This window comes from Muntiacus reevesi, chromosome 4, assembly GCF_963930625.1.
Source record: "Muntiacus reevesi chromosome 4, mMunRee1.1, whole genome shotgun sequence".
NCBI classification, from domain to species: domain Eukaryota; kingdom Metazoa; phylum Chordata; class Mammalia; order Artiodactyla; family Cervidae; genus Muntiacus; species Muntiacus reevesi.
In genome coordinates, this window is record NC_089252.1 from 35,205,704 (window position 1) to 35,230,880 (window position 25,177).

The 25,177-nt window shown below is 40.0% G+C and overlaps 1 protein-coding gene across 1 annotated transcript in view; it reads left to right on the top strand.

Annotated features, from left to right (window-relative positions):
- Positions 1-8,075: 8,075 nt before the first annotated feature.
- SMCHD1 (structural maintenance of chromosomes flexible hinge domain containing 1) overlaps positions 8,076-25,177 on the top strand; it is a 123,420-nt gene continuing 106,318 nt past the window's right edge. Inside the window, exons 1-4 of the mRNA XM_065932515.1 lie at positions 8,076-8,610; positions 20,199-20,274; positions 20,957-21,118; positions 25,084-25,166. Coding sequence (XP_065788587.1) covers positions 8,434-8,610; positions 20,199-20,274; positions 20,957-21,118; positions 25,084-25,166 — 498 coding nt within the window. The 5' untranslated portion in view covers positions 8,076-8,433. The remainder of the gene's footprint in view (positions 8,611-20,198; positions 20,275-20,956; positions 21,119-25,083; positions 25,167-25,177) is intronic.

The following is a 25,177-nucleotide window of genomic DNA, read 5'->3' on the forward strand; positions in this document are numbered from 1 at the left end:
GGAAGACCCTATTTAATTCCTTTTTAAAAGAAAGTATCTTTATTTACTTATGTACTTACTTACTTATTTATCTTTGGCTATGTTGGGTCTTAGGTGCAGCATGCAGGCTGAGTACCTGCATCATTCAGGATCTCAGTTCCTTGACTAGAGAAGGAATCGGAGTCCCTTGCATTGGAAGGCAGATTACTAACCACTGGACCACCAGAGGTGTTCCCTGATTTGTACCTTTTGTAATAAAGGTGTAAAGTAGTCAGTAAACTGTGTTCCTGAGTTCTCTGAGCTGCTCTAACAGATTAACTGAAACTGCAGTAGGGGTCACAGGACCCTCCGATTTAGAGCCATTGGGTTAGAAGCTCAGGTAACAACCTACACCTCTGATTGGGCATCTGAAGTCAGGAAGGGGGACAGTCCTACAGGACTGAACCCTTAACCTGTGGTATCTGACATTTTCTCCAGGTAGATAGGGTCAGAATTGAACTAAACTGTAGGAGGCCCACCTGGTGTCACAGATTGTTTCGTGCGCACAGCGCCTACACACCTGGTGTCACCGGTGAAGTAGAGTTGGGGTAGACTGTTGAGAGCAGATGACACACACAGCAGGAGTGTGTGGTTTTTCTTTTAGGGTAAATAAATTCAAAACAAAAAACATAAGGGATTTCCCTGGTGGCTCAGTGGTTAAAACTACATTGCTTCCAATGCAGTGGCTGTGAGTTTAATCCCTGGCTGGGGAACTAGCTGCAGTGGTATGGCCAAAAAAAATTTTTTTAATTTAAAAGCCAAATAACCTATTATAAACAGAGAGAAAAAGCACACATTTCAGATCAGAGAGATTACCTCATAGTAGTCAGTCAGTTCAGGCACTCAGTCGTGTCTGACTCTTTGCGACCCCATGCACGCCAGGTTTCCCTGTCCATCACCAACTCCCCGAACTTGCTCAAATTCATGTCCATCGAGTTGGTAATGCCATCCAATCACCTCACCCTCACAGTAGAGAGATGACATTTTGGGAGGGGTACACCAGGCCTCCAGAATGTCAGGAACACACTTTTTCTTAAGTTGGGTGGGGGCTACACATGCTGTTTGTCTTTTAACAGGCAATTGGATTACACATACTCTTTTGAATGTATGAAATAAATATAAAAATGTAAAAACAGATTGAACAAGAAAATGTAAAGTCCTTGTAGACATACTGGCAATTCAAGATCTTAATAAATGGTCAGTATCATTTTTCATATAAAAAGAAAAAATTCAACTGCAAGATTTTTATTTTTGTGGTTTTTTTTTTTTTTTTTTTTTTTTTTTTTTTGAGCCAAGTCACACACTTGTGGGATCTTAGTTTCCTGACCAGGGATTGAACTCAGGCCCCCAGCATTGGGAGTTTGGAGTCACAACCACTGGACTGCTATGGAAGTCGCTCAACTGCATGGATTTTTGAAGAAAAAAGAATCTGTTCTACAACCAAAATGTGAAAACACCAACAGTTAATTTAAAATTTTTAAGATTCTTTATTCAAAGTTAGTTCCTTTAAATAACATGGAAATTAGAGGTAATGCATCAGGAGAAATTTGGCAAAGGCCCATGTGACTGGAAGTATATTATGAGATATTAACATATTTTAACATGCTAAATTAAAGCCTTTGACTGTGTGGATCACAACAAACTGGAAAATTCTTAGAGATGGGAATACAAGACCACCTGACCTGCTTCCTGAGAAATCTGTATGCAGGTCAAGAAGCAACAATTAGAACTGGACATGTAACAACAGACTGGTTCCAAATTGGGAAAGGAATACGTCAAGGCTGTATATTGTCACCCTGCTTATTTAACTTACACGCAGAGTACATGATGTGAGATAGCAGGCTGGATGAAGCACAAGCTGGAATCAAGATTTCTGAGGGAAATATCAATAACCTCAAATATACAGATGACACCCTTATGACAGAAAGAGAAGAAGAACTAAAGAGCTTCTTGATGAAAGTAAAAGAGGAGAGTGAAAAAGTTGACTTAAAACTCAACATTCAGAAAACTAAGATCATGGCATCCAGTCCCATCACTTCATGGCAGATAGATGGGAAAGCAATGGAAACAGTGAGAGACTATTTTCTTGGGCTCTAACATCACTGCAGCTGGTGACTGCAGCCATGAAATTAAAAGATGCTTGCTCCTTGGAAGAAAAGCTATGACCAACCTAGACAGCATATTAAAAAGCAGAGACGTTAAAAAAATAAAAATAAAAAGCAGAGACGTTACTTTGCCAACAAAGATCCATCTAGTCAAAGCTATGGTTTTCCAGTAGTCATGTGTGGATGTGAAAGCTGGACCATAAAGAAAGCTGAATGCTGAAGAATTGATGCATTTGAACTGTGGTGTTGGGGAAGACTCTTGAGAGTCCCTTGTACAGCAAGGAGATCCAACCAGTCCATCCTAAAGGAAATCATTCCTGAATATTCATTGGAAGGACTGACGTTGAAACTGAAATTCCAATACTTTGGCCACCTGATATGAAGAGCTGACTCATCTGAAAAGACCCTGATGCTGGGAAAGATTGAAGGAGAAGGAGAAGGGGATTACAGAGGATGAGATGGTTGGATGGCATCACTGACTCGATGGACATGAATCTGAGTAAGTTCTGGGAGTTGGTGATGGACAGGGAAGGCTGGCATGCTGCAGTCCACGGGGTCGCAAAGAGTCAGACATGACTGAGTGACTGAACTGACTAAACGTATTTTAACTTTTTTTTCTTCTTTGATTTTCCCTCAGTCAAACACAAACAACGCCCTACACCAATTCAAGAAAATGGCAGGCGGTATGCTTTCTTGCCCCAGGAGAACTTTGTCCCAGGCTACCGCTTTGATAGCCTCCAAAGAACCATGTTTCTCGTATTCCTATTTCTGCCATAGCCCTTTTCATCAGTCCAGGATGGCCCTGTGACCTGTCTTAACCCACAGAGTGTGGCAGAAGGAGTGCTGTTTCTAGTCCCAACTTAAGGTCTACGGGTTTCCACTTTTATTCTCCAGGGGAAGTCAACCCTCAGGTAAGAAGTATTCCTACCTCTTTGTGAGAATCCCAACCTTAGCCCAGAGGAGAGGCACAGAAAAGAGATCTTAGAGGTGTTGGCCAGCAACCAGCACCATGTTGATACCCCATGTGAGGAAGGCATTTGAAAGTGACTCCCCTAAGAACTGCCCAGGCTGAAACACCATGTGAACCTGGTTCCACCAAGCCCTGCCCAAATGGCATGAGCCAAATGAAGAAAATGATTGTTGTTTTAAACCACTGGGTTTGGAGCTAATTTGTGGTACAGCAATTGATAACTGAAACAGGGTGCAGAGTAGAAAAGATACTTTCCCCCTCAGATTTTTCCCCCCTAAAAACTGAAGTTCTTAGGAGAATGCAGAGAGTTTTGGAGAGGGGATAGCGAAAAGGACTTTGGAGGTGAGAAAAAGACTTAGAGGCATTGATATAGTACCTTGAAGAATGATGAAGAGGGACATTCTTCCAGATTCACAAGATTCTGTTTAGGCTGGTAAGACAAGATGGTCCTCCCTACCCTCCTAAATACATAAACAGTCCATCTAGGGAGTTAGGATTAAAAGAAACCTTGCAAGTGGTTCCCACATCTCAAGTGGTACAAAAGCAACTGGAAATCACTGGATCCAAAGAGAGTATATAGACAAAGGAGAGCCCCGAGGCTCACCACCCAGAGCTTGGAACTGGTTACAACTGGAACTGGAACTCTTAAATGTTCACTACCAGTTCCATAGACGGGGTCTCAGAGTCATGCGTTACAGAAAGTGCAGAAATACAGCTGGCAAAGTCTAAACTCAAGTCACTAAAACTATGACTTTACCTTTCCAGAAAGAAGCACACTTACAAAATAAATTTGAGAAGACAGAAGTAGTTAAGAACGCACTTTCCTTGCCCTTTATTTTTTAGGTGTTTTCATTTTGGGGGAGTTTAGTCTCATCAGCAAATCCTAACGAGATTACTCCCCTCTTCTTTTCTGCCAACCATATTTGTAATATTTTATCAAATTGATTTCATCACAGTACACACATTTCAGTGCTAGCTTCCAGATTAGAAGTGAATTCTATAAACTTCCCTCTCTTATGGCAGGGGACCACTCAGGAGCTTGGACATGTGACTAGCTTTGGCCAATGACACCAGAAATCATGAGGCAGGCTGAACAGGCATTTGCATATTGGAGCCTTTTCTTTTGAGGTTCTGTGACAGCTTAAGTGGGAAACCAAACTATGCTATTAGAGATGCCTATGGAGGAATGTGAGATCCACTTATTAACAAGCTTGGGCTAACTACCAGTCATGTGAGTGAGACCATCATGGACCATCCAGCCCCAGTCAAGCTGCTGGTGACTGCTGCTTGTCATATACAGTGAATTCAAATTCAACAGAATTGCCCAGTTAAGCTTAGCCAAAGTTACAGAATCAAGAGCAAACAAATGGTTCCTATTTGAAGATCATGGCATCCGATCTCATCACTTCATGGCAAATAGAAAAAGTGGAGGCAGTGACAGATTTTATTTTCTTGGGCTCCAAAATCACTGTGAACAGTGACTGCAGCCGTGAAATTAAGACGCGCTTGTTTCTTGGAAGGAAAGCTTTGACAAACCTAGACAGCATATTAAAAAGCAAAGACATCACTTTGCTGACAAAGATCTGTATAGTTCAAAGCTGTTTTCTGGTAGGCATGTATGGATGTGGGAGTTGGACCATAAAGAAGGCTGAGTGCCCAAGAATTGATGCCTTTGAATTGTGGTGCTGGAGAATACTCTTGAGAGTCTATTGGACAGCAAGAAGATCTAACCAGTCCATCCTAAAGGAAATTAGTCCTGAATATTCATTGGAAGGACTGATGCTGAAGCGCCAACACTTTGGCCATGTGATGTGAAGGGCTGACTCATTGGAAAAGAACTTGATGCTGGGAAAGACTGAAGGCAAAAGAAGAGGGCGGCAGTGAATGAGATGGTTAGATGACATCGCCGACTCAGTGAATGTGAATCTGAGCAACCTCCGGGAGACAGTGAAGGACAGGGAAGCTTAGCTTGCTGCAGTCCATGGGGTCACAGAGTCAGACACGACTGAGCTACTAAACAACAACTACAACATCTGAAACTATTTACTGACCTCTGTTCACCAATATCTACAATATAGTAAGCAATATATAGTTGGACAACATTCTGATTACTACAAAGTTACTGCTTTTCCTGATTTCTGCTGTAACACATATACTGAAAAGAATGAGCCTACCTGTAAGGAATGGTTGGGTAAAGAAAAAACATGCAGATCACTAGTCAAGATTGCAAACATTTATTTATACTACTGTATCCTAAACATCAACATCTCTAATCATCTGGTTAGTTTCATGAGATAAGAGACAGTCCATGTATGACTCACGATCTTTTAGTTAATATGACATAAGGATTTCAAATTTTCATGCAGGAATGGTTCTCTAGAAGGAACTTTAAATGCCCATTAAAGCCTTGTGTGGCTAATTAAACACACCAGCATTTGTCTTGTTGGGCTTCCCATGTGGCACAGTGGTAAAGCATCTGCTTGCCAATGCAGGAGACAAGACAAGCGAGTCCCACCCCTGGGACAGGAAGATTCACTGGAGAAGGAAATGGCAACCCACTCCAGTATTCTTGCTTGGAGAATCCCATGGACAAAGGAGCCTGGCAGGCTACAGTCCATGGGGTCGCAGAGAGTCAGACATGACTGAGCACACACACATTTGTTTTCTTTCCTCAGCAGTGGGGATGTTGTTGGCAGTGATGCAATTTTTCCTTTTTCAGTGATTACTGCAAGTAAACTGTTGCATTTATATGGCCATAGATATAGATAGGAATTCTGATAAATTGTGCACATTGTATTTAAATTACCCTATTTAAATTATTTGTATTTAAATCGACCAATTAATTACAGAATCATCGCTTTGATTTGAAAGGTATGGCTTCAGAAAAATTTTCAGTTTAGCTTGAGGTGATCTGTTTCCTAGGTTTCTCAGGACGTTGGCAACCTGAAACAACGCGGACTTACTCATGGTTGTGGAAAAAAAAATGACCGTTTTGTTTTGGTGAATGTGAAAAAAAAATACCCCCAAACTCAAACAACAAGCATTTATGTCTACAGGCAGAAACAAATAAATCCAGAATGGTTACTGGGCATTATGGGTTAAACACAATAAACATACACTCTGATTGAGGAACAACTATGGGAATTTTTTGTAACATTTTTAAAAAGCTGTTCTCTAATGCAGAGGAAATAATATACCACCGTAGCAAATGTTCTTTTCTGAAAAAGGAAGCAATTGGGAAGTTTTTATTTGTTCAGCGTAACCAGTACTATTGATGGGGGGAAAAACCAAAAAACAGTAATTCTTCTAACACCACTCAAAATGAACATATAAAACATGATTTTCATTAGAATGTAGTTATTTTTCGTACTAATAAGTCACAAACCAAGACTTAAGATTTTTGTATGTACGGGTGAAGGTGCTAAGTTGCTTCTGACATTCAATTCACTCCAGTTTTCTTGCCTGGAGAACTCCACGGATAGAGTGCCTGGTGGGCCAGTCTGTGGGGTTGCAAACTGTGGGACACGACTGAACACACACACACACACGCACACAAGCACTAAGATGAAAAACGTTGTTTTTTGGTCATTTAAATCAAACACCATTATGGAATGGCCTCTAATGAAAAGTTCAATTGACTTTGAAAGCTAAAACAGGAGAGGTCAAAGAAATCCCACAGGAGTTGAGGCTACTTTGTTCCTAGCCTTCTCCAGTTATCTCTTCAGGAACATGAATGGCATCTGACCACAACACCCCTCTTCCCTATTTATCTTGCACCGTCTACTGCTCCATTCTCCCCACATGAACCCTATTATTTACGCCCCTCACAAACACATGCCCTGACACTTTTGTTCCAACTGTGTGTTCCATCTTTACTACCTTATATGTCTAGCCAAATATACAACACACACACACACACACACACACCCCTACGATTCTGGAGGGTCTTTATTTGGACAAGCATATCTGTTTCTCACCTACACTAAAGATGGGTCGATTCACGTAATTAACCACGAGGGTTTGGCAAATCCAGTAAAACAGAAAATATACTTTATTACCCGAACTTCTCAAGAATCAAAAAAATCCCCCAGTCTTAGTGGATTTATTGTAAAACACAAATTATTGCCTAAACATTTTTAAGACCTTGTGATTAAACCTAGTCCTCCAACAATGACCTTATTTGTCGTTAAGTTAGGGTACTACAGACCAGGATTAGGATATTTAATGAAGCTCAATAAAGGCTTTTATAGGAAGCCTAGTGTATGTGAAGCTCTTTGCGAACACTATTTAACTTATTCCTCGCAACTCCGTAGCACAGGCCTTCCCGTGCTCTGTTCTCAGCCACGTTTCGGCTACGGGTCGGGGAGGCGTGTGCAGCCCGCAGCGTCGGGCGCCGGGACCCTTGGAAGCGGCTGTGACGTCACACTACCTCTGTGCGGAGAATCTCAGGGGCCCCTTTGTCTCGGGGGTCCACGCCCAGGCCCACATAAAACCACCAGGCTCTGGGGCGGAAAGGACGGCGCCGGGTCTCTCGGCGTCGGTTCTTTCCGCGTGGGGACCCACGTGCTCGCTGCAGAGGCAGGGCCAACCACGAGGGCCGCGGCCCTGACGCTCCCTTGAGGCCGCAGCCGGGGTCGCGGCGCCAGGAGTTCGAAGCCGGACGAGTTCGTTCGGGGCTCATGGCGAGGCGCGAAGATGCCAGGACCCCTCTGGGCCGGGAGAAAATAAGTCCCTCGGGAGACTCCCTCCGCTGCTCCTGGGACTGGCTCTCCCGCCTCAGTAACCGGCTCGCCCTCTCAGAGGGTCCGCGCCTGCGAGAGACCGAGCTCCCCTCTAACTTCGTGAGGGTGAAAGGGGCCGGGCCCCGCGCAGCGGCGGCGGCGGCGGGAGCCGAAGCCCCGCCCCGGCCCGCGCGGCCTGCCGACTTCGCCCCGCCCCTGCGCGCCGCCGGCAGCCCCTCTTCCTCCTGCGCCACAGTTCCTGGCTGCTGGCCTGGTCGCGGGTCGCGCTGCGAGCTCGCGTGGGCGGCGGCGGGCGCGGGTCCTGGCCCTGCGAAGAGCGCGCCGCGCGCCTCCTTCCCCCCCGGGAGCGGCGGGACGCGGAAGTGACGTGCTGCCCGGGCAGGAGCGCGTTTGAATCGGTTCCCGGGTGATCCTCGAGTCTGCTGCCGCTCGGCCGCCGCCACCGCCGCCGCGGAGGGAGGAACTGAGCGCGCCAGGTTAGAGGCCTCGCGCTGCCCCAGGCGCTGGAGCTGAAGGCGCCAAGCGGGGCCCGCACTTCGGTTTTTAGCGCGGCGGCCGCAGGCGCCGGCACGGCTCTTTGCTCTCCCTGTCCCCCAATATGGCAGCGGCGGGTGGCGACGGGCCTTCGGTGGAGACCGGAGAGGGTGGCGGAGCCGACGGCCCCAGGACGGTGTACTTGTTTGACCGGCGCGAGAAGGAGTCGGAGCTCGGGGACCGGGCGCTGCAGGTCGAGGAGGACTCGGACTTCGCGGCGTTCCGCGCCTCCGTGTGTCAGGTACGCGAAGGGGCGGCAGAGGGATGCGCGGGTGGAGTTTGGGTTGGGAGGGTGACGAGGAGCCCAAGTTGCTCACCGCGGGGCAATAAACCTGTCACCCGGCCCGGGTCCTGCGGCCTTGGCGTCTCCCTCCAGGGTGTCCGCCATGCCCGAGGCGGCGGGGAAGCCTGGGGGCGGGCCCGGGAGTGCGGGGCCGGCGGGTCGGGGGGTCTCCCTCTAACCCCGGCCTTGTGGCCGGGGTCGCGGCATCCGGGCGGTGGTAGCGCGCGGGTTATGAGGGCTCGACCTTCGCAGTGAGGCCGTGCAACTCATCTTTTGAGTCGGGAAAGCCACTTGTGTCTCTTTTGGGTGGAACTTGTTTTCCCTTTCTTTTCTTCTTTTTAAGAGAGCGGAGTTCTCCCCCGCTGGCTCTGTCAGGGATGTCGTGATAGCTAGAAGTTGGGAGATTCCAGGAGTCGATTTTTCCTAGGTTCCTTCAGTGATGCAGTAATTTCCCCGGTCGTCCTGTCAAGGTTTGCGGGTGCGTCCTGGCGGGTCCTTCCGTAGTGAAAACACTTGACCTAGAGTTCCTCGCAGGTGGAGCTCTCTTGCGGTTTCCTGCACTCCACCAGCCCCATGGCGGGGGAGGTCCTGAACCACTCGAAGGGTGTCCGAGGGTATCTGACACCTGAGGACCGATATACTCCCTGTATTAGTTTGCTTGAAAAGTTAATAACTATATAGGCAAAGCCCTACTTTAAACTGGAAAGTCTTTTCTAGATCTGAGGTGTTGCTGGTGCCTGAGCTTTAAAGAATGGATGTTATTTATCATGAGCTGCTTCAACCACTTGGGGCTCTGTTTAAGCTGTTTAAGAGAACACTTGGCTAACCAAGAGAAAGGACTTGGTGTGAAGCAGTGTTTTAAACTTGAGTACGTTGATGTATTAAGGCTTCCCAGGTGGCCCAGCGATAAAGAATCCTGCCAATGCAGGAGATGCGGGTTCGTTCGATCCTTGGGTGGGGAAGATCCCCTGGAGAAGGAAATGGCAACCGAGTCCAGTATTCTTGCTTGGGAAATCTCACGCACAGGAACCTGGCGGGCTACAGTCCATGGGGGTCGCGAAGATTCGGACACGACTGGTCCCGCTCTCAGGCTGATGTTTTAGTACTCTTAATTTCGTATGGTAGTTGATGAAATAATTGAAATCAAGACCCATAGGCAGAAAAAAAAAAAAAACCACACACAAAACGACGTGAGAGCAAGCACTTTGATTTGTTCTTATTTCCAGGGTCTAGAATCATGCCTGGTATGTCGTAAATAGTCAAATTAGAATGACGACAAAATTTTAGGAACTCAGAAGTTCATTCTCTGTCTGGATATAGCACATTCCCATGTCCTTGAAAAGTGAATAAATGAATGCTCATTGTTTTTGATGAATGTTTTGTATTTATCAGGGAAAAGGAAACTCTTATTTTTGTAATTGATTATTTAAAATATTCATATTGGTTATATGTAAATGTTTTTAATCATGGCACACAAAAATGACTTTAAAATGTCAGCTCAATTAAAAAAAAAAAGGAACCAAAGAGGGGGAAAAATAAACCTTTTATTCACTGTGAAATTTATAACCACTGTTAGTAATTGGAGTTATTTCCTTGTGTTCTTACCATCACCCCCCATTTTTAAATAATCTTAATACATGTCTGTATTCCATTTTTTCCACTTAATATTGTCAGTATTTTTCTATTTTAATGCAAATCTTCATAGTCAAAGTGGTCTGTTTTGAACCAGTCACTGTTTACATATACAGATCTTTTTTGTTTGCAATTGCAGTCTTTATTTTTTGAGATTTATTTTTATTTTTGAGTTTAAGCTTTTTCGCCCCTCCATTAAAAAAAAAATGAAACTCTAGTTGATTTTCAATGTCGTGTTAGTTTCAGGTGTAAAGCACAGTGATTCAGTTACATATATAAATTTTTTCAGATTCTTTTCCCTTGTATGCATAGGCTTATGTCTTTGTTTTCTTTGGTTTAGAATCTTAGAAGTCAAATTCCTGGATCAAAGGTCAGGAATATAAAAGCTCTTGATATGTATTTTTAAATTCTTTTTCAGAAAGGTTGTACTGATTTGCCCTTCCTCTAGAAATAATTCTCTCATGTCAAAAGTGTCAGTAACTGTGTTACATGTATAGGGGAAGTGTATTAACCTCTTGTTGCGGAAGTGGTAACTCACTTTTGGAGATGATGACTCACCTACGTCAAACAGATAGTACAAAAGTTAGAATTCAGATCCAGAACCCAAGTTCTTTTTGTTACATACCATTCAAATGATATTCTTTGTTATAAAACATATAGAACAAATATATCTGTTCCATTCCTTCAGTATTTTATAAGGAAAATACTCCCTTTGATTAATTCTTTTCCTTCTCCCTCCTACTTTTTCTTGCTACAACAGAGAAGGTTAACTTTAATTAGAAGGGAGAGGGAAGAACTAGTAAGAAAAAAATAGAAAGGGAGGCTTTTTTTTTTTTTTTTGAGAATTTAAAGCTAGATTATGCCACCTAATCCTGTAACTTTGTGTCCGTTACATACATGAAAAACTAAAATAAGTTCATAAGCAGTGAAACTGGGATCAGAATCTAGGTCTATCTGTTTGATTCTAAGGCTTGTTTTTGTTTTTAAACAATCTCCACAGGGCCCACATTATTTTCCATGTTAGAGGAGTAGGCAGATAGTGCACTAAATTAAAGTTTTTCATTAAAACTTAAATAAGTGTTTGTAGTGCTAGGAAGTGTTATGGGTCCTAAACTTTTATATGGGGAAAAGCTCACTTTGTAAAAAAAAAAAAAAAGAAAGAAAAAGCTCACTTTGTTAAAAAAAAAAAAAAGGAGTCGTCAAGAGGCAGGAATAGAAGGTGGATTTGGATTTGACAGAAGCCTTTAGACCTGTGATAAGCAGTTATTGATTCACCTGAACCCTTGTGACCTCACAAAATCAAAGATTAGAAAATAACTTATTTGGCTAGTTCTTAATATGCCCAGTCATTAAGTCCCATTTGTGCAGACCCTCCTCTCCACCCCTAATTTTGAGGAAATGCCTACTTTTTCTGAGTGGTTCCACTATTCCTTGTCACCCTATTATAGCACTTGTTATAACATTGTACTTAAAAAAAAATTGTCTCTGTTCCTGGAGGTTAGGAGCCTTATCTTACAGTTGTTTTATAGCTGTTTAGTTAAATGCATCAATCTCTTTCTTCAAAAAAAAATTTGTATATAGGGTATGTTGTGTTAAAAATTCCAAAAGATGAAAAGAAAAAAAGTAAAAGATAGATGTAGGAAAGAGTAGAATAGTAAGCTGAGAACTAATTAATGAAAGTTCATTTTATTAAAGCTTATACCAGTGCTGATCCAAAAAATCACCTTTGAGTTTCTTATAAGTAAAAACAAAGGCAAGATAATCAATACAAAACCCACAAAGTCTATAAAATAAAAATATTCCAGCTGCTAAGAATGCAAACCTTTGATTTGAGAAAAATTTCTCCCTAAATTCCTCACAAATCCTAATAAAATAGACAACATTCTTATAGATAGGAGAGGCTCTTCTTATTTTGTCTTTTAATGCAAGGTAGAGTCAGACATGATTTAGCAACTAAACAACAGCCCTTTGTGTTATTTAGGGTATTGCAACCTGCTTTTAACCGGTTACCACCCACATTTTAAAAAAATTTTTTATTTTAATTGAGGCTAATTACTTTACAATATTGTAGTGGATTTTGCCATACATTGACATGAGTCAGCCATGGATTTACATGTGTTCCCCATCCTGAACCCCCCTCCCACCTCCCTCCCCATCCCATCCCTCTGGGTCTTCCCAGTGCACCAGCCCCGAGCACTTGTCTCATGCATCCAACCTGGACTGGCAATCTGTTTCACACTTGATAATATACATGTTTGAATGCTATTCTCTCAGATCATCCCACCCTTGCCTTCTACAGAGTCCAAAATCTCTTCTTTACATCTGTGTCTCTTTTGCTGTCTCGCATATAGGGTCGTCATTATCATCTTTCTAAATTCCATATATATGTGTTAATACACTGTATTGGTGTTTTTCTTTCTGACTTTACTTCACTGTATAATAGGCTCCAGTTTCATTCACCTCATTAGAACTGAGTCAAATGCATTCTTTTTAATAGCTGAGTAATATTCCATGGTGTATATGTACCACAGCTTTCTTATCCATTCGCCTGCTGATGGGCATCTAGGTTGCTTCCATGTCCTGGCTATTGTAAACAGTGCTGCGATGAACATTGGGGTGCACGTGTCTCTTTCAGATCTGGTTTCCTCAGTGTGTATGCCCAGAAGTGGGATTGCTGGGTCATATGGCAGTTCTATTTCCAGTGTTTTAAGGAATCTCCACACTGTTCTCCATAGCGGCTGTACTAGTTTGCATTCCCACCAACAGCGTAAGAGGGTTCCTTTTTCTCTGCATCCTCTCCAGCATTAATTGTATGTAGACTTTTTGATAGCAGCCATTCTGACCGGCGTGAGATGGTACATCATTGGGGTTTTGATTTGCATTTCTCTGATAATGAGTGATGTTGAGCATCTTTTCATGTGTTTGTTAGCCATCTGTATGTCTTTGGATAAATGTCTGTTTAGTTCTTTGGCCCATTTTTTGATCGACCACCCACATTTTTGTAGAGGTTTTTCACTTAAGTGTACTGTGGATATTCCTGGTTTTGGGGTGATTGAGGGACAGAGTGATCGGATATAATACCAAAGCACACATCAGTAAAGGCTAGTTTTTTGTTCACAGATATACATTGAAGTATATAGCTTCTGATTGATCTAATCCATTAAACAAGTTTAAGGTATTTGAGGATTTTATGGTTTGCAGTTCATTAGCCCGTCATAAATATTTCTTCAGATTGGCTTTTGAGAGAAGTTGGGCAGCAATAGTTTGAAGCTGACCTAAAGACATGGAGGTCCACTTCTTTATGTTACTCATTAAATAAAAATCCATATGCTTTAACTTGAACCCAGAAAAAGGTGGAGTTGAAGTGATCTTATAAAAATGAAATAGCCCAGTTAAGACTCTTGCCCAATATAGAATGTCATCCTGCTTTCATATAGAGAAGGGCAGACAAAATGTTTCTGTATTCAAGGCTATTTTGGTACTCATACAGGGAAGACTTTGTCAGTTAAGACAAATTTTTAGATTAAAAATATGGAGAGAGGAGGCTATGACATCTTGAGTAAAAGTGTAACGAATAATGTAAAAATAATTTGTGAAATACCAGAGCTATAAAATATTGAGAAAAGTTATGAATTTGAGAAATAATTTTGTGAAGTTATATATAAAGCAAAGAAAAAAGATACCTTATGTATCTTGACTGAGTAATAGAGCCATGGAGAGAGTGTATGAAATACTTGTATATGCTTTTCAGATGTACATCAATCTTAACTCAATGTGACACCGTTTTTCAGTAATTATAAAAACACATGTTTTGTTCTACAGGATATGTAACCACATGATCTAACAGTTGGGATGTTGCAGAAATAAAGTAGTAAAGTACTGAAAAATAAAGACAGTTGTAATTATATAAAAACCTAATGAAGATGTGTGAAGACAATTTTTATTTCTGTAAGCAAATAGAATCTTTTCTCCATCAGTGTATTGTCTATAGCTTCATTTCTCTTGGGTGGAATTGGGTAGAGTATGAATATTTTTAACTTTACTATAGTATACCAAAGTGCTTTTCAGTATGGTTTTATCCCTGTCCTCAATGTGTAAGTTCATTTTCCCTATATGGAGAGCTATACTTAATTTGTTTTCCCTTCAAAATATAGCTATCTTTTTTTTTTTAACAAAACTTTTATTTAAACTGAAATTAATAGTTGATTTATAGTGTTAGTTTCAAGTGTATAGCAAACTGCTTCAGATGTACACAAACACAGATGTATATGTGTCTATTTGTGTTTATACACACACACAGACTCACACTTTTTTGGATTATTTTCCATTGTAGGTTATTATAAGGTAATTGAATATAGTTTCCTGTGTTGTACAGTATGTTCTTGTTCTTTATTTTATATATAGTAGTGTATATCTGGCTTTTGCTGTTCTTTGGCTGTGCGGTTTGCAGGATCTTTGTTCCCCAACCAGAGATTGAACCCAGACCACCATAGTGAAAGCACTGAGTCCTAACCACTGGACTGCCAGGAAATTCCCTAGTGGTGTGTATCTGTTAATTCCAGACTCCTAATTTCTCTCCCCCCTGCTTTGCCCCTTGGTAACTGTAAGTCGTTTCCCATGTCTGTGAGTCTGTTTGTGTTTTGTAAGTTACTTCATTTGTATCTTTTTTTGAAGATTCCACATATAATTGGTATCATGTGATATTGTCTTTCACTTACTTCATCTGATAATCTTTAGGTCTGTCCATGTTGCTGTAGACGGCATTTCATTCTTTTTTATGGCCAAGTAATACTCCATTCTGTGTGTGTGTCTGCACACGCACACAGCACACCTTCCTTACCCTGTTGCCTGCTGACGGACACTCAGGTTGCTGCGTGGCTTGGTTATTGTACGTAATGCTGCTCTAAACACTGGGGTGCTTGTGTCTTTTCGAAATAGAAATTTTGTCTTTTTCAAGTACATTCCCAGGAGTGGGATTGCTGGATCTTACAGTAACTGTTGTTAATTTTTAAAGGAACCTACATAATGGTTCTTTATAGTGGCTGTATCAGTTTACGTTCCCACCAGCAGTATAGAAGGGTTCTCTTTTTTCCATGTAGACTTTCTGATGATGGTGGTTCTAACCAGGTGAGATGATACTTCATTTTAGTTTTGATTTGTATTTGCCTGATGATTAGTGACATTGGGCATCTTTTCATGTTCCCGATGACTCTGTCTTTGGAGAAATGTCTTTTTAGGTCTTCTGCCTGAAAAAAATTTTTTTTTTTTTTTTTTAAATACTGAGCTGTATAAGCTGTTTGTATATTTTGGAGATTAATCCATTGTCGGGTACTTCGTTTGCAAATACATTTTCCTATTCTGTGGATTGCCTTTTCACTTTGTCTATGGTTTCCTTTGCTGTGCAAAAACTTTTAAGTTTAATTAGGCCCCATTTGTATATTTTTGCTTTTGTTTCGATTACTTTAGGAGACAGATCCAAAAAAATATTGCTGCAGTTTATGTCTAAGAGTGTTCTGCCTATGTTTTCCTCTAAGAGTTTTATGGTATTCGGCCTTACATTTACATCTTTAATCCATTTTCAGTTTATTTTTGTATTTGGTGTTAGAGTTCAAATTTCACTTTTTTAGACAGGCGGCTATTCAGTTTTCCCAATAACACTTTTGAAGAGATTGTCTTTTTCCATTGTATGTTCTTGCCTCCCTTGTAGATTATTTGACCCTTAGTACATGGATTTATTTCTGGGCTCTATTCTGTTCCATTGACCTATGCATTTGTTTTTGTGCCAATGCGATACTGTTGTGATGATTCTATTAGTTTTGTAGTACAGTCTGAAGTCAGGGAGTATGAACCCCCCAGCTCTGTTACTCTTTCTTAAGATTGTTTTGGCTTTTGTGTTTCCATACAAATTTAAAGTTTTTTTTCCCTAGTTCTGTGAAAAATCCCATTGGTAATTTGATTGGATTGCATTGAACTTGTAGATTGCTTTGGGTAGTATGGTCATTTTAACAAAATTGATTTTTCCATTCTAAGAACACAGTATATCTTTCCTGTTTGTGTCATCTTCAGTGTCTTTCATTCATGTCTTAAGAGTTTTTGGAGTACAGGTATTTTGCCTCCAAAGGAGGTTTATTCTTCAGAAGTTTATAAGGCATTTTATTCTTTTTGATGCGATGGTAATGGGATTGTTTCCTTAATTTGTCTTTCTGATCACTTGTTAGTATACAGAAATGCAAGATTTCTATATATTAATTTTGTATCCTGCAACTTTACTGAATTAATTGATGCTCTCCAGTAGTTTTCTGGTGGTGTCTTTAGGATTTTCTATATATAGTACCATGTTACCTGCAGACAGTGACAACTTTACTTCTTTCTTCCCAGTTTGATTTCCTTTTATTTCTTTTTCTTCACTGGTTGCTGTGGCTAGGACTTTGAAAACTATGTTGAAAAACAGTGGTGAGTGTGAGCATCCTTGTCTTGATCTTAGAGGGAATGATTTCAGCTCTTCCTTGTTGAGTATGTTGTTAACTGTGAGTTTGTCATATGTCGGTTTTATTGTGTCAAAGTGTGTTCCCTCTGTACCCACTACCTGGAGAGGTGGTTGTTTTTTTTTTTTTTTTTTTTTAATCATAAATGGATGTTGAATTTTATCAAAAGCTTTTTTCTGCATCTACTGAGATGAACATTCAGAAAATGAAGATCATGGCATCTGGTTCCATCACTTCATGGCAGATAGATGGGGAAACAGTGGAAACAGTGAGAGACTTTATTTTTGGGGGCTCCAAAATCACTGCAGATGGTGACTGCAGCCGTGAAATTAAGACACTTGCTCCTTGGAAGAAAAGTTATTACCAACCTAGGCAGTGTATTAAAAAAGCAGAGACAGTATTTTGTCAACAAAGGTCTATCTAGTCAGAGCTGTTGTTTTTCCAGTAGTCATGTATGGATGTGAAAGTTGGACCATAAAGAAAGCTGAGTGCCCAAGAATTGATGCATTTTGAACTGTGGTGTTGGAGAAGACTCTTAGAGAGTCCCTTGTGCAGTAAGGAAATCCAACCAGTCCATCCTAAAGGAAATCAGTCCTGAATATTCATTGGAAGGACTGATGTTGAAGCTGAAACTCCAATACTTTGACCACCTGATGCGAAGAACTGACTCCTTTGAAAAGACCCTGATGCTGGGAAAGATTGAGGGCAGGAGGAAAAGGGGACACCAGGATGAGATGGTTGGATGGCATCACCAACTCAGTGGACATGAGTTGGAGTAAACTCCAGGAGTTGGCGATGGGCAAGGAGGCCTGACGTGCTGCGGTCCATGGGATTGCAAAGAGACGGGACTGACTGACTGACTGAGATGATAATATGGTTTTTATTCTTCAGTTTGTTCATGTGATATATCACATTGATTTGAGGATGCTGACAAATTCTTGCATCCCTGGATTAAATTCCATTTGATCATGCGTTATTCATTTAATGAGGGCCTATGCTTTGTATTATCAGGACTTACACTTTTTGCCAGCCTTATGGGAGTGATGTGTGCTGTGTGCTAAGTCACTTCAGTCGTATCCAACTTTTTGCGACCCTACGGACCATAGCTCGCCAGGCTCCTCTACCCATGGGATGCCCAAACAAGAATACTGGAGCAGGCTGCCATGTCCTCCAGTTTTAATTTCTCTGATAACTAGTGAAGATGAGCATCTTTTCATGTTTTCCAGTTTTTCTCCTTTATGACTTGCATTTCTTGTGTATTTTCAGGAATGCTTTTCTCTGTCAATATTATTTCCGTATTTTTCCTCTACAATTTTGGATTAAAACATAGCTGCTTTAGTTCTCTTGGGGTTTATTTTCATGTATGTTGAGATGGGGATTTCTAATGTTTCTGTACCATTAACTGTCTCAATATTCTTCCTCACCAGTTTGTAATGTCGTTCCCCTAAAATGAACCTGCATATACTCATTATCCACATTCAACAGTTCTTAAGTGTTTGCCATGTTCGCTTCATTTTTGCCTTTTGAAGCATAGTCCAGGCCTTAGTTTACTTCACTCCTGTATTCTTCAACATGCATTTTATTATCACACCATCAAAATTAACATTTTTAATGGTATTATCTAACAGTTAATTCCATGCTTAGATTTGTTTGTCTCAAAAATGTCTTCTTATGGTTGTTTAATCAGGGTCCTTGTATTGAACTTGGTTTTTTATGTTTCTTAATTTCTTTTAAAATTTAGAGCATTTTAGCAAAATACCTTCCCCCAGTCTTTTTTGTTTTTCCTAACATTGACTTGTTGAAGAAATCAAGTTGGTTTGTCTCTCATATTCCACATTCTGGATTTGTCTATTCCTTTATGGTGTAATTTAGCTTGTTCTAACTCCACATACTCCATAAACTAGAAGTTATTTTTACAGACTTAAGATTTAGGCTCAGCTTCTCTGGGGTGGGGGGAGAAGATACTTCATAGGTGGTTTTGGTACTTCATATCATATCACATCTGAAGGCACTTAATGTATGGCTGTTTCACCCACTCTGTTTCTTACCACTGTTAAGTGGTAAGATCGAGAGAGTGGGATTCAAGTGGGTTCAGCTGACTTCCTTCGTAATAAAGTTTTAATTTAATGGTTCATTCATTGATAATGCTGTTCTGATTGCCATTCCTCCATTTATTAACAAATTCTCTGCCTCTAATTGATGAGGCAAAAGAGCAACTTTGCTTCATCAATTAGAGATACATAGTTACCCTGAAGTCTGATTGGTACAAGAAAGCAGGATAAATGGTCTACTTTCCCTTTAATTTGTTGGTGTTCAGAGTAGGGAGTTGGTTTTCAATTAGTTTCAATAGTGACCAGTAGAGTTTTTAGATCAATATTGAAGACTTGAGTATCATTAGTTTAGATTTTTTTTTAGTAATCGTCTGTGTAAGGTTGGTTTAAATTAACTAGTTCATCATTACCTGAAATAGAAGTCAAATCTTTTAACTGTGTGTTGCCCTATTGTTTGATTTTGGAAAGAGGGTGTGTTTTTTAATTTTAATGACATGTAATATTCTAATGAAAACATTAACTCATTTTTCTAATTCTTATATTTGGTTTGTTGTGAAATTTCAGGTTTTCATGTGTTTTTTCGGTCATTTACGTTTTCCTGTCCTTTTAATGTTCATGATTTTTCCCTCTTTGTTGACTTTCATCTTGATTTATGAAGGCTTTTTTCTCTGAAGGATGTTAGCACTTGTTTCGTGTTGCAGTTTACTCCCCTAATTTATAATTTGCCTTAATTTTTTAAAGTTACACTTTTGGAAGAGGTTATAATAGATACAGAGGTTCTTTATACAGACATCCTGCATAGCCTGGCAGTCTTTGTATCAGTCTTGTAAAGTATTAACCTCTATTTTCGTTTAGTACTTCTGTTTTTACATATTTAAGTATTTTAATATATATGAACATAAGTGTTAATGCTTTGCTCCAAATAAGTTTACTTTATATATTGTTATATTTATATAATATATATGATATAATATAATATTTATATAATACATATAATATATTATTGACACAAAATAATGTCTTTTGTCTGAGAGCTCTGCTGATGTTAAACACTTTGAAAGTGTTCACTGTTCTTAGGTGACATAAAATAGCAGAAAAATCTACCTTGTTAAGCAAGTTGGTAGTTTATAGATAGATTTGTGGTTAATTATGCAAAGGCAAAATTTTAAAATGTTAAAACATATTTCTCAGAAAAATGTAGTACTAATTGTTGTATATTTATTGTATTGTATACAATATATATTGTATATTTATATATATATAAAATATAATTGTGTATATATAATACTCTTATCAGTATTTTCATATTCTTGTAAACTTGACTAGTGCATTTATTTCCTTTCTATAATAATTGATTTTATTCTGTTATTTTCGGTAGACACTTGGCATTTCACCTGGAGAGAAATTTGTCATTACAACAACAAGTAGGAAAGAAATTACCAGTGATAACTTTGGTAAGCAACGTTGCATTTATGCTTTTATATTTAATATGTTCTAGTACATTATAAGGTAATGACTATTTTATTACATAGATAAGCATCAAAAACTATTGATATTTTTGTTTACTTTGTTGAAATGGGGGAGAAAACTGGTTCTACACATCTACTTTGTGCAGAGCTCATACTTTTCAAGCATGGTTATAAGAAAAGAGTTATCACTTATGGCTACAAAAGATGAGACCTTGCTCAACATCCAGCCACAGGTCTTCTTCATGGACCCTTAAGAGCTACTTCTCCTGACCAACTTGGATTCTTCCATTATCTTTTTCTACCTGGTTACATTCTAAGACGTGCCAATTTTTCATGCCTGATTCCTTTTTGGATTTAATAATTCTTCCCATTCATATTGATAACCACTTTAATTAGTTCCTCATTTGATTTTCTGTGACAGTTTGATTTAAGAATTGAGTGTTTCAGATGAGTGGAAGTATTTGGACCTATTCCACTGATATTCTTAACACAGCGCAACTGATTATAGATCAGTCCATTGTGTGGGGATTTGCCTGTATGATTTTTTTTTTTTTGCCTGTATGATTTTTAAAGTCATTTCATAGATATAATTTATGTACTTAAAATTATAAATTCATTGTGTTTTGGATGCTGGCTTAGCACTTAAGATGTTACCTCTTGATTTCAGATGAAACTGTTAAAGATGGAGTCACTCTATACCTGCTACAGTCAGTCAATCAGTTACTGCTAACAGCTACTAAAGAACGAATTGACTTCCTACCTCACTATGACACATTGGTTAAAAGTGGCATGTATGAATATTATGCAAGTGAAGGACAAAATCCTTTACGTAAGTATTCCATTTGTACTGATGGTGATAAACTGTCACTCACCTTTATTCCCTTGATCAAACTTTTTAACAGTTCTTTCATTCTACTTTATTCAAAGACTATGATCAGTTCTTGGGAACCTCCTTACTTCATCTCTTCATCACAATATATTTCCTTTTTTACCTAAGTCATCTTACATCAAAGTAAAGATACCTCTCCTTTAAAACTAACGTAAAATGAGAATTCTTTCCTTTTCAACTCATAAGAGATGGTGTCCTTACACATCTACCTCCTGTACACTCTTCTTTCCTGTTATTCTTCCTAGCTTCCTAAACTCTTCTCCCATTTTGAGAAGATATTTGTTATACCTGAACCGCACAACTAAGTGGTTTGTGTTCTTTATTGTTTCTTTATCATTTCTTCCCACCTTTACTATTAGACAGTTTTTGTCCTACCTTGGATTATTTTGATTTAGAGAATCTCTTCCATCTGGACTCTGCAAAAGTGTTCAGGTATTCATTATAAGCTTTCTTTCTTTTTTTGACCATGTGGCTTGCGGAGTCTCACTTCCCTGACCAGGGATTGAACCTGGGCCTTGACAGTGAAAGCCTGGAATCCTAGCCACTAGGTCACCAGGGAGCTCCCTATAAATTTTCTTTCTTTAAAAAAAATTTATTTTTGGCTGCACTGGATCTTCATTGAGGCTCATGGGCTTAGTTGCCTCACAGCATGTGGTATCTTCCCAGACTAGGATCAAATCTGTGTCCCCTGTGTTAGCAGATGGATTCTCAACCACTGAACCACCAGGGAAGTCCCCTGTAAACTTAGTTACTAAATTTTTTTTCATTGTATATGCATTAGAGTTGGTAGAAAATTAGAAAACATAGATAAACAAAAACAACACAAAGAATATTCCTATCTCTGCCACCCAGATGTAACCACCACCAACACTTTGGTGTTTATTGTTTCAGACCTTTTCATATATATATATATATATATATGTATGTATGTATGTTTTTTTTTTTTTTTTTTTTTTTTTTGTATTATATGGTGCATACTTTTTTTTTTCCCTTTTGTTGTGCCACACAGCTTATGGGATCTTAGTTCCCTAACCAGGGATTGAACTCAGGCCCTTGACAGTGAAAGCCCGGAGTCTGAACTACTGGACTGCCAGGGAATTCCTCATGCATTTTAAAAATTTATTTATTTATTTATTTATTTTTCAGTGGGTTTTGTCATACATTGATATGAATCAGCCATAGAGTTACACATATTCCCCATCCCGATCCCCCCCTCCCACCTCCCTCTCCACCCGATTCCTCTGGGTCTTCCCAGCCCACCAGGCCCGAGCACTTGACTCATGCATCCCACCTGGGCTGGTGGTCTGTTTCACCATAGATAATATACATGATGTTCTTTCGAAACATCCCACCCTCCCCTTCTCCCACAGAGTTCAAAAGTCTGTTCTGTACTTCTGTGTCTCTTTTTCTGTTTTGCATATAGGGTTATCGTTACCATCTTTCTAAATTCCATATATATGTGTTAGTATGCTGTAATGTTCTTTATCTTTCTGGCTCACTTCACTCTGTATAATGGGCTCCAGTTTCGTCCATCTCATTAGAACTGATTCAAATGAATTCTTTTTAACGGCTGAGTAATATTCCATGGTGTATATGTACCACAGCTTCCTTATGCATTCATCTGCTGATGGGCATCTAGGTTGCTTCCATGTCCTGGCTATTATAAACAGTGCTGCGATGAACATTGGGGTGCACGTGTCTCTTTCAGATCTGGTTTCCTTGGTGTGTATGCCCAGAAGTGGGATTGCTGGGTCATATGGTAGTTCTATTTCCAGTTTTTAAAGAAATATCCACACTGTTCTCCATAGTGGCTGTACTAGTTTGCATTCCCACCAACAGTGTAAGAGGGTTCCCTTTTCTCCACACCCTCTCCAGCATTTATTGCTTGTAGACTTTTGGATAGCAGCCATCCTGACTGGCGTGTAATGGTACCTCATTGTGGTTTTGATTTGCATTTCTCTGATACTCATGCATTCTTTTTAAACCAGCCTTTTAATTTAAAATGTAATGAACATCTTTAAGATGTATGTCAGTATATATTTATCTTAGGGCTTACACAGTATTTAGATAACGTAATTTATTTGAACACTATGCTGTTGTTTTGGGGACTAAAGTCCCAAACAACAAAAACTGTTGCTTTGGGGTAAAGAGTCTGCCTGCAGTGCGAGAGACCCACGTGGCGCTAGTGATGAAGAACCTGCCTGCTGGCGCAGGAGACGTCAGAGACATGGGTTCAGGCTCTGGGTCGGGAGGATCCTCTGGAGAAGGGTATGGCAACCCACTCCAGTATTCTTGTCTGGAGAGTCGCAGGAACAGAGGAACCTGGTGGTTTACAGTCCATGGGATCTCAAAGAGTCTTGCACGACTGAGCAACTTCGTGCACAGACAGCTACATACATACTGCTGTCACTAGACAGGCAGGTTATTTCAGGTGTTTTTTTTTTTAATTGTTACAAATGACTGAATATTCTCGTGACTAATTCTTCTTGTACTTCTTTACCTTGACTGCTGCTGGTACTGTCACTACTCTCAGCTGCAGAGCCAGACACTGTGTCAAGTGCTTTATGAGCATTTTCTCATCTGATCCTTAATCCTGTGTGTTAGCTAACATTAGGTAATGACCTTATTTTGCAGAAGTAACTGAGATAGCCATAGTTTTACTCTTTCCATTAAGCGTGGTCTGTTCCTGCTCCCTGTGCATCACCTCTACTCATTATTGAGCTTGGTACAATGGTAGGACATCACACCTAAAACTGAATTTTTCTGTCCTTCCATCTGAATTTTCCCTTTATGGAAAAAGATGACCATTTTTCCAGTCTTCTAGAACAAGCACTCAAAGCCACCTTGAATTTCTTTTTCTTGCTCCTTTTATATCTAATCAGATAGTAAATTCTACTCATTTTTTCCTTTGAAATTTCCCTTAACTCTTTTTCGTCCCATTTCCTACAGTGTCCCTACTTCTCCATTATCTAGTTAATACCCTTCGCCAGATCTTTATACATATCTGATTTGTGATGACTACTTTCCAACTAGTTTATAAACGGAGCCATCCCCTACATGTTTAGCATTTGGAAGTGCTTGCTGGAATGCTACTTTGTGGGTTAATTACAGCTTAAGTTGAGTTACGTTTCGGTGAAAGAAACGTTAATTTAGTATGCTCACCCTTTTAATTAAGGAGATAAAAGTGGGAAGTAGTTTGGATACTGACCCTGGAGAAAGGAGAATGTTAGAAATAGCGCTGCTGCTGCTGCCAAGTCGCTTCAGTCGTGTCTGACTCTGTGCGACCCCATAGACGACAGACAGCCCACCAGGCTCTACCATCCCTGGGATTTTCCAGGCAAGAATAGTGCTGAACCACCGATAAACTGAAAGTCAGGCTGGTTGTATAGTAGGAAATTAAGAGCAGTTTTGTGTCAGTTAATCAGATACATTCTGCCATTTCACAAGTTGGTGTTGCGAGATACCTGTATTTAGATTAGCCCTGAATAGACACTTTTATATTTGTCCCACATCCCTAAATGTGCTTACTTTTGACTTGTGCATGATGTAAGTACGTACCACAGACTATTATTTGATTTTATGGTTATGGTCTTCTGTTTGTCTCTGATGTGTGTATGTCTGTCTTTAGATTATAAACTTCTTGAAGCCAGGAGTCATGGCTGGCTCACTCGTGCTGTGTAGTGCCATACGAGTACTGGTTGGTGACTGCTTTTTTTATGCTGTTGGTGACTGATGATGCCTTATTATGTTTGTGTCATTAGAATCAGGATAATGCTTTAATTTTAGCTCTTTGGAAAATAAAAGTGATGGCTTAAGGTACTTCAGAGTTCCTTCTACTTTGAACTTTTGTATGATGTATTTAGGGGGGAAAACTTAAGCAGTAATGTTTTCTCACTCTCTTCCAGCATTTGCTCTTGCAGAATTAATTGACAATTCTTTGTCTGCTACTTCTCGTAACACTGGTGTTAGAAGAATACAGATCAAATTGGTAAGAAAATA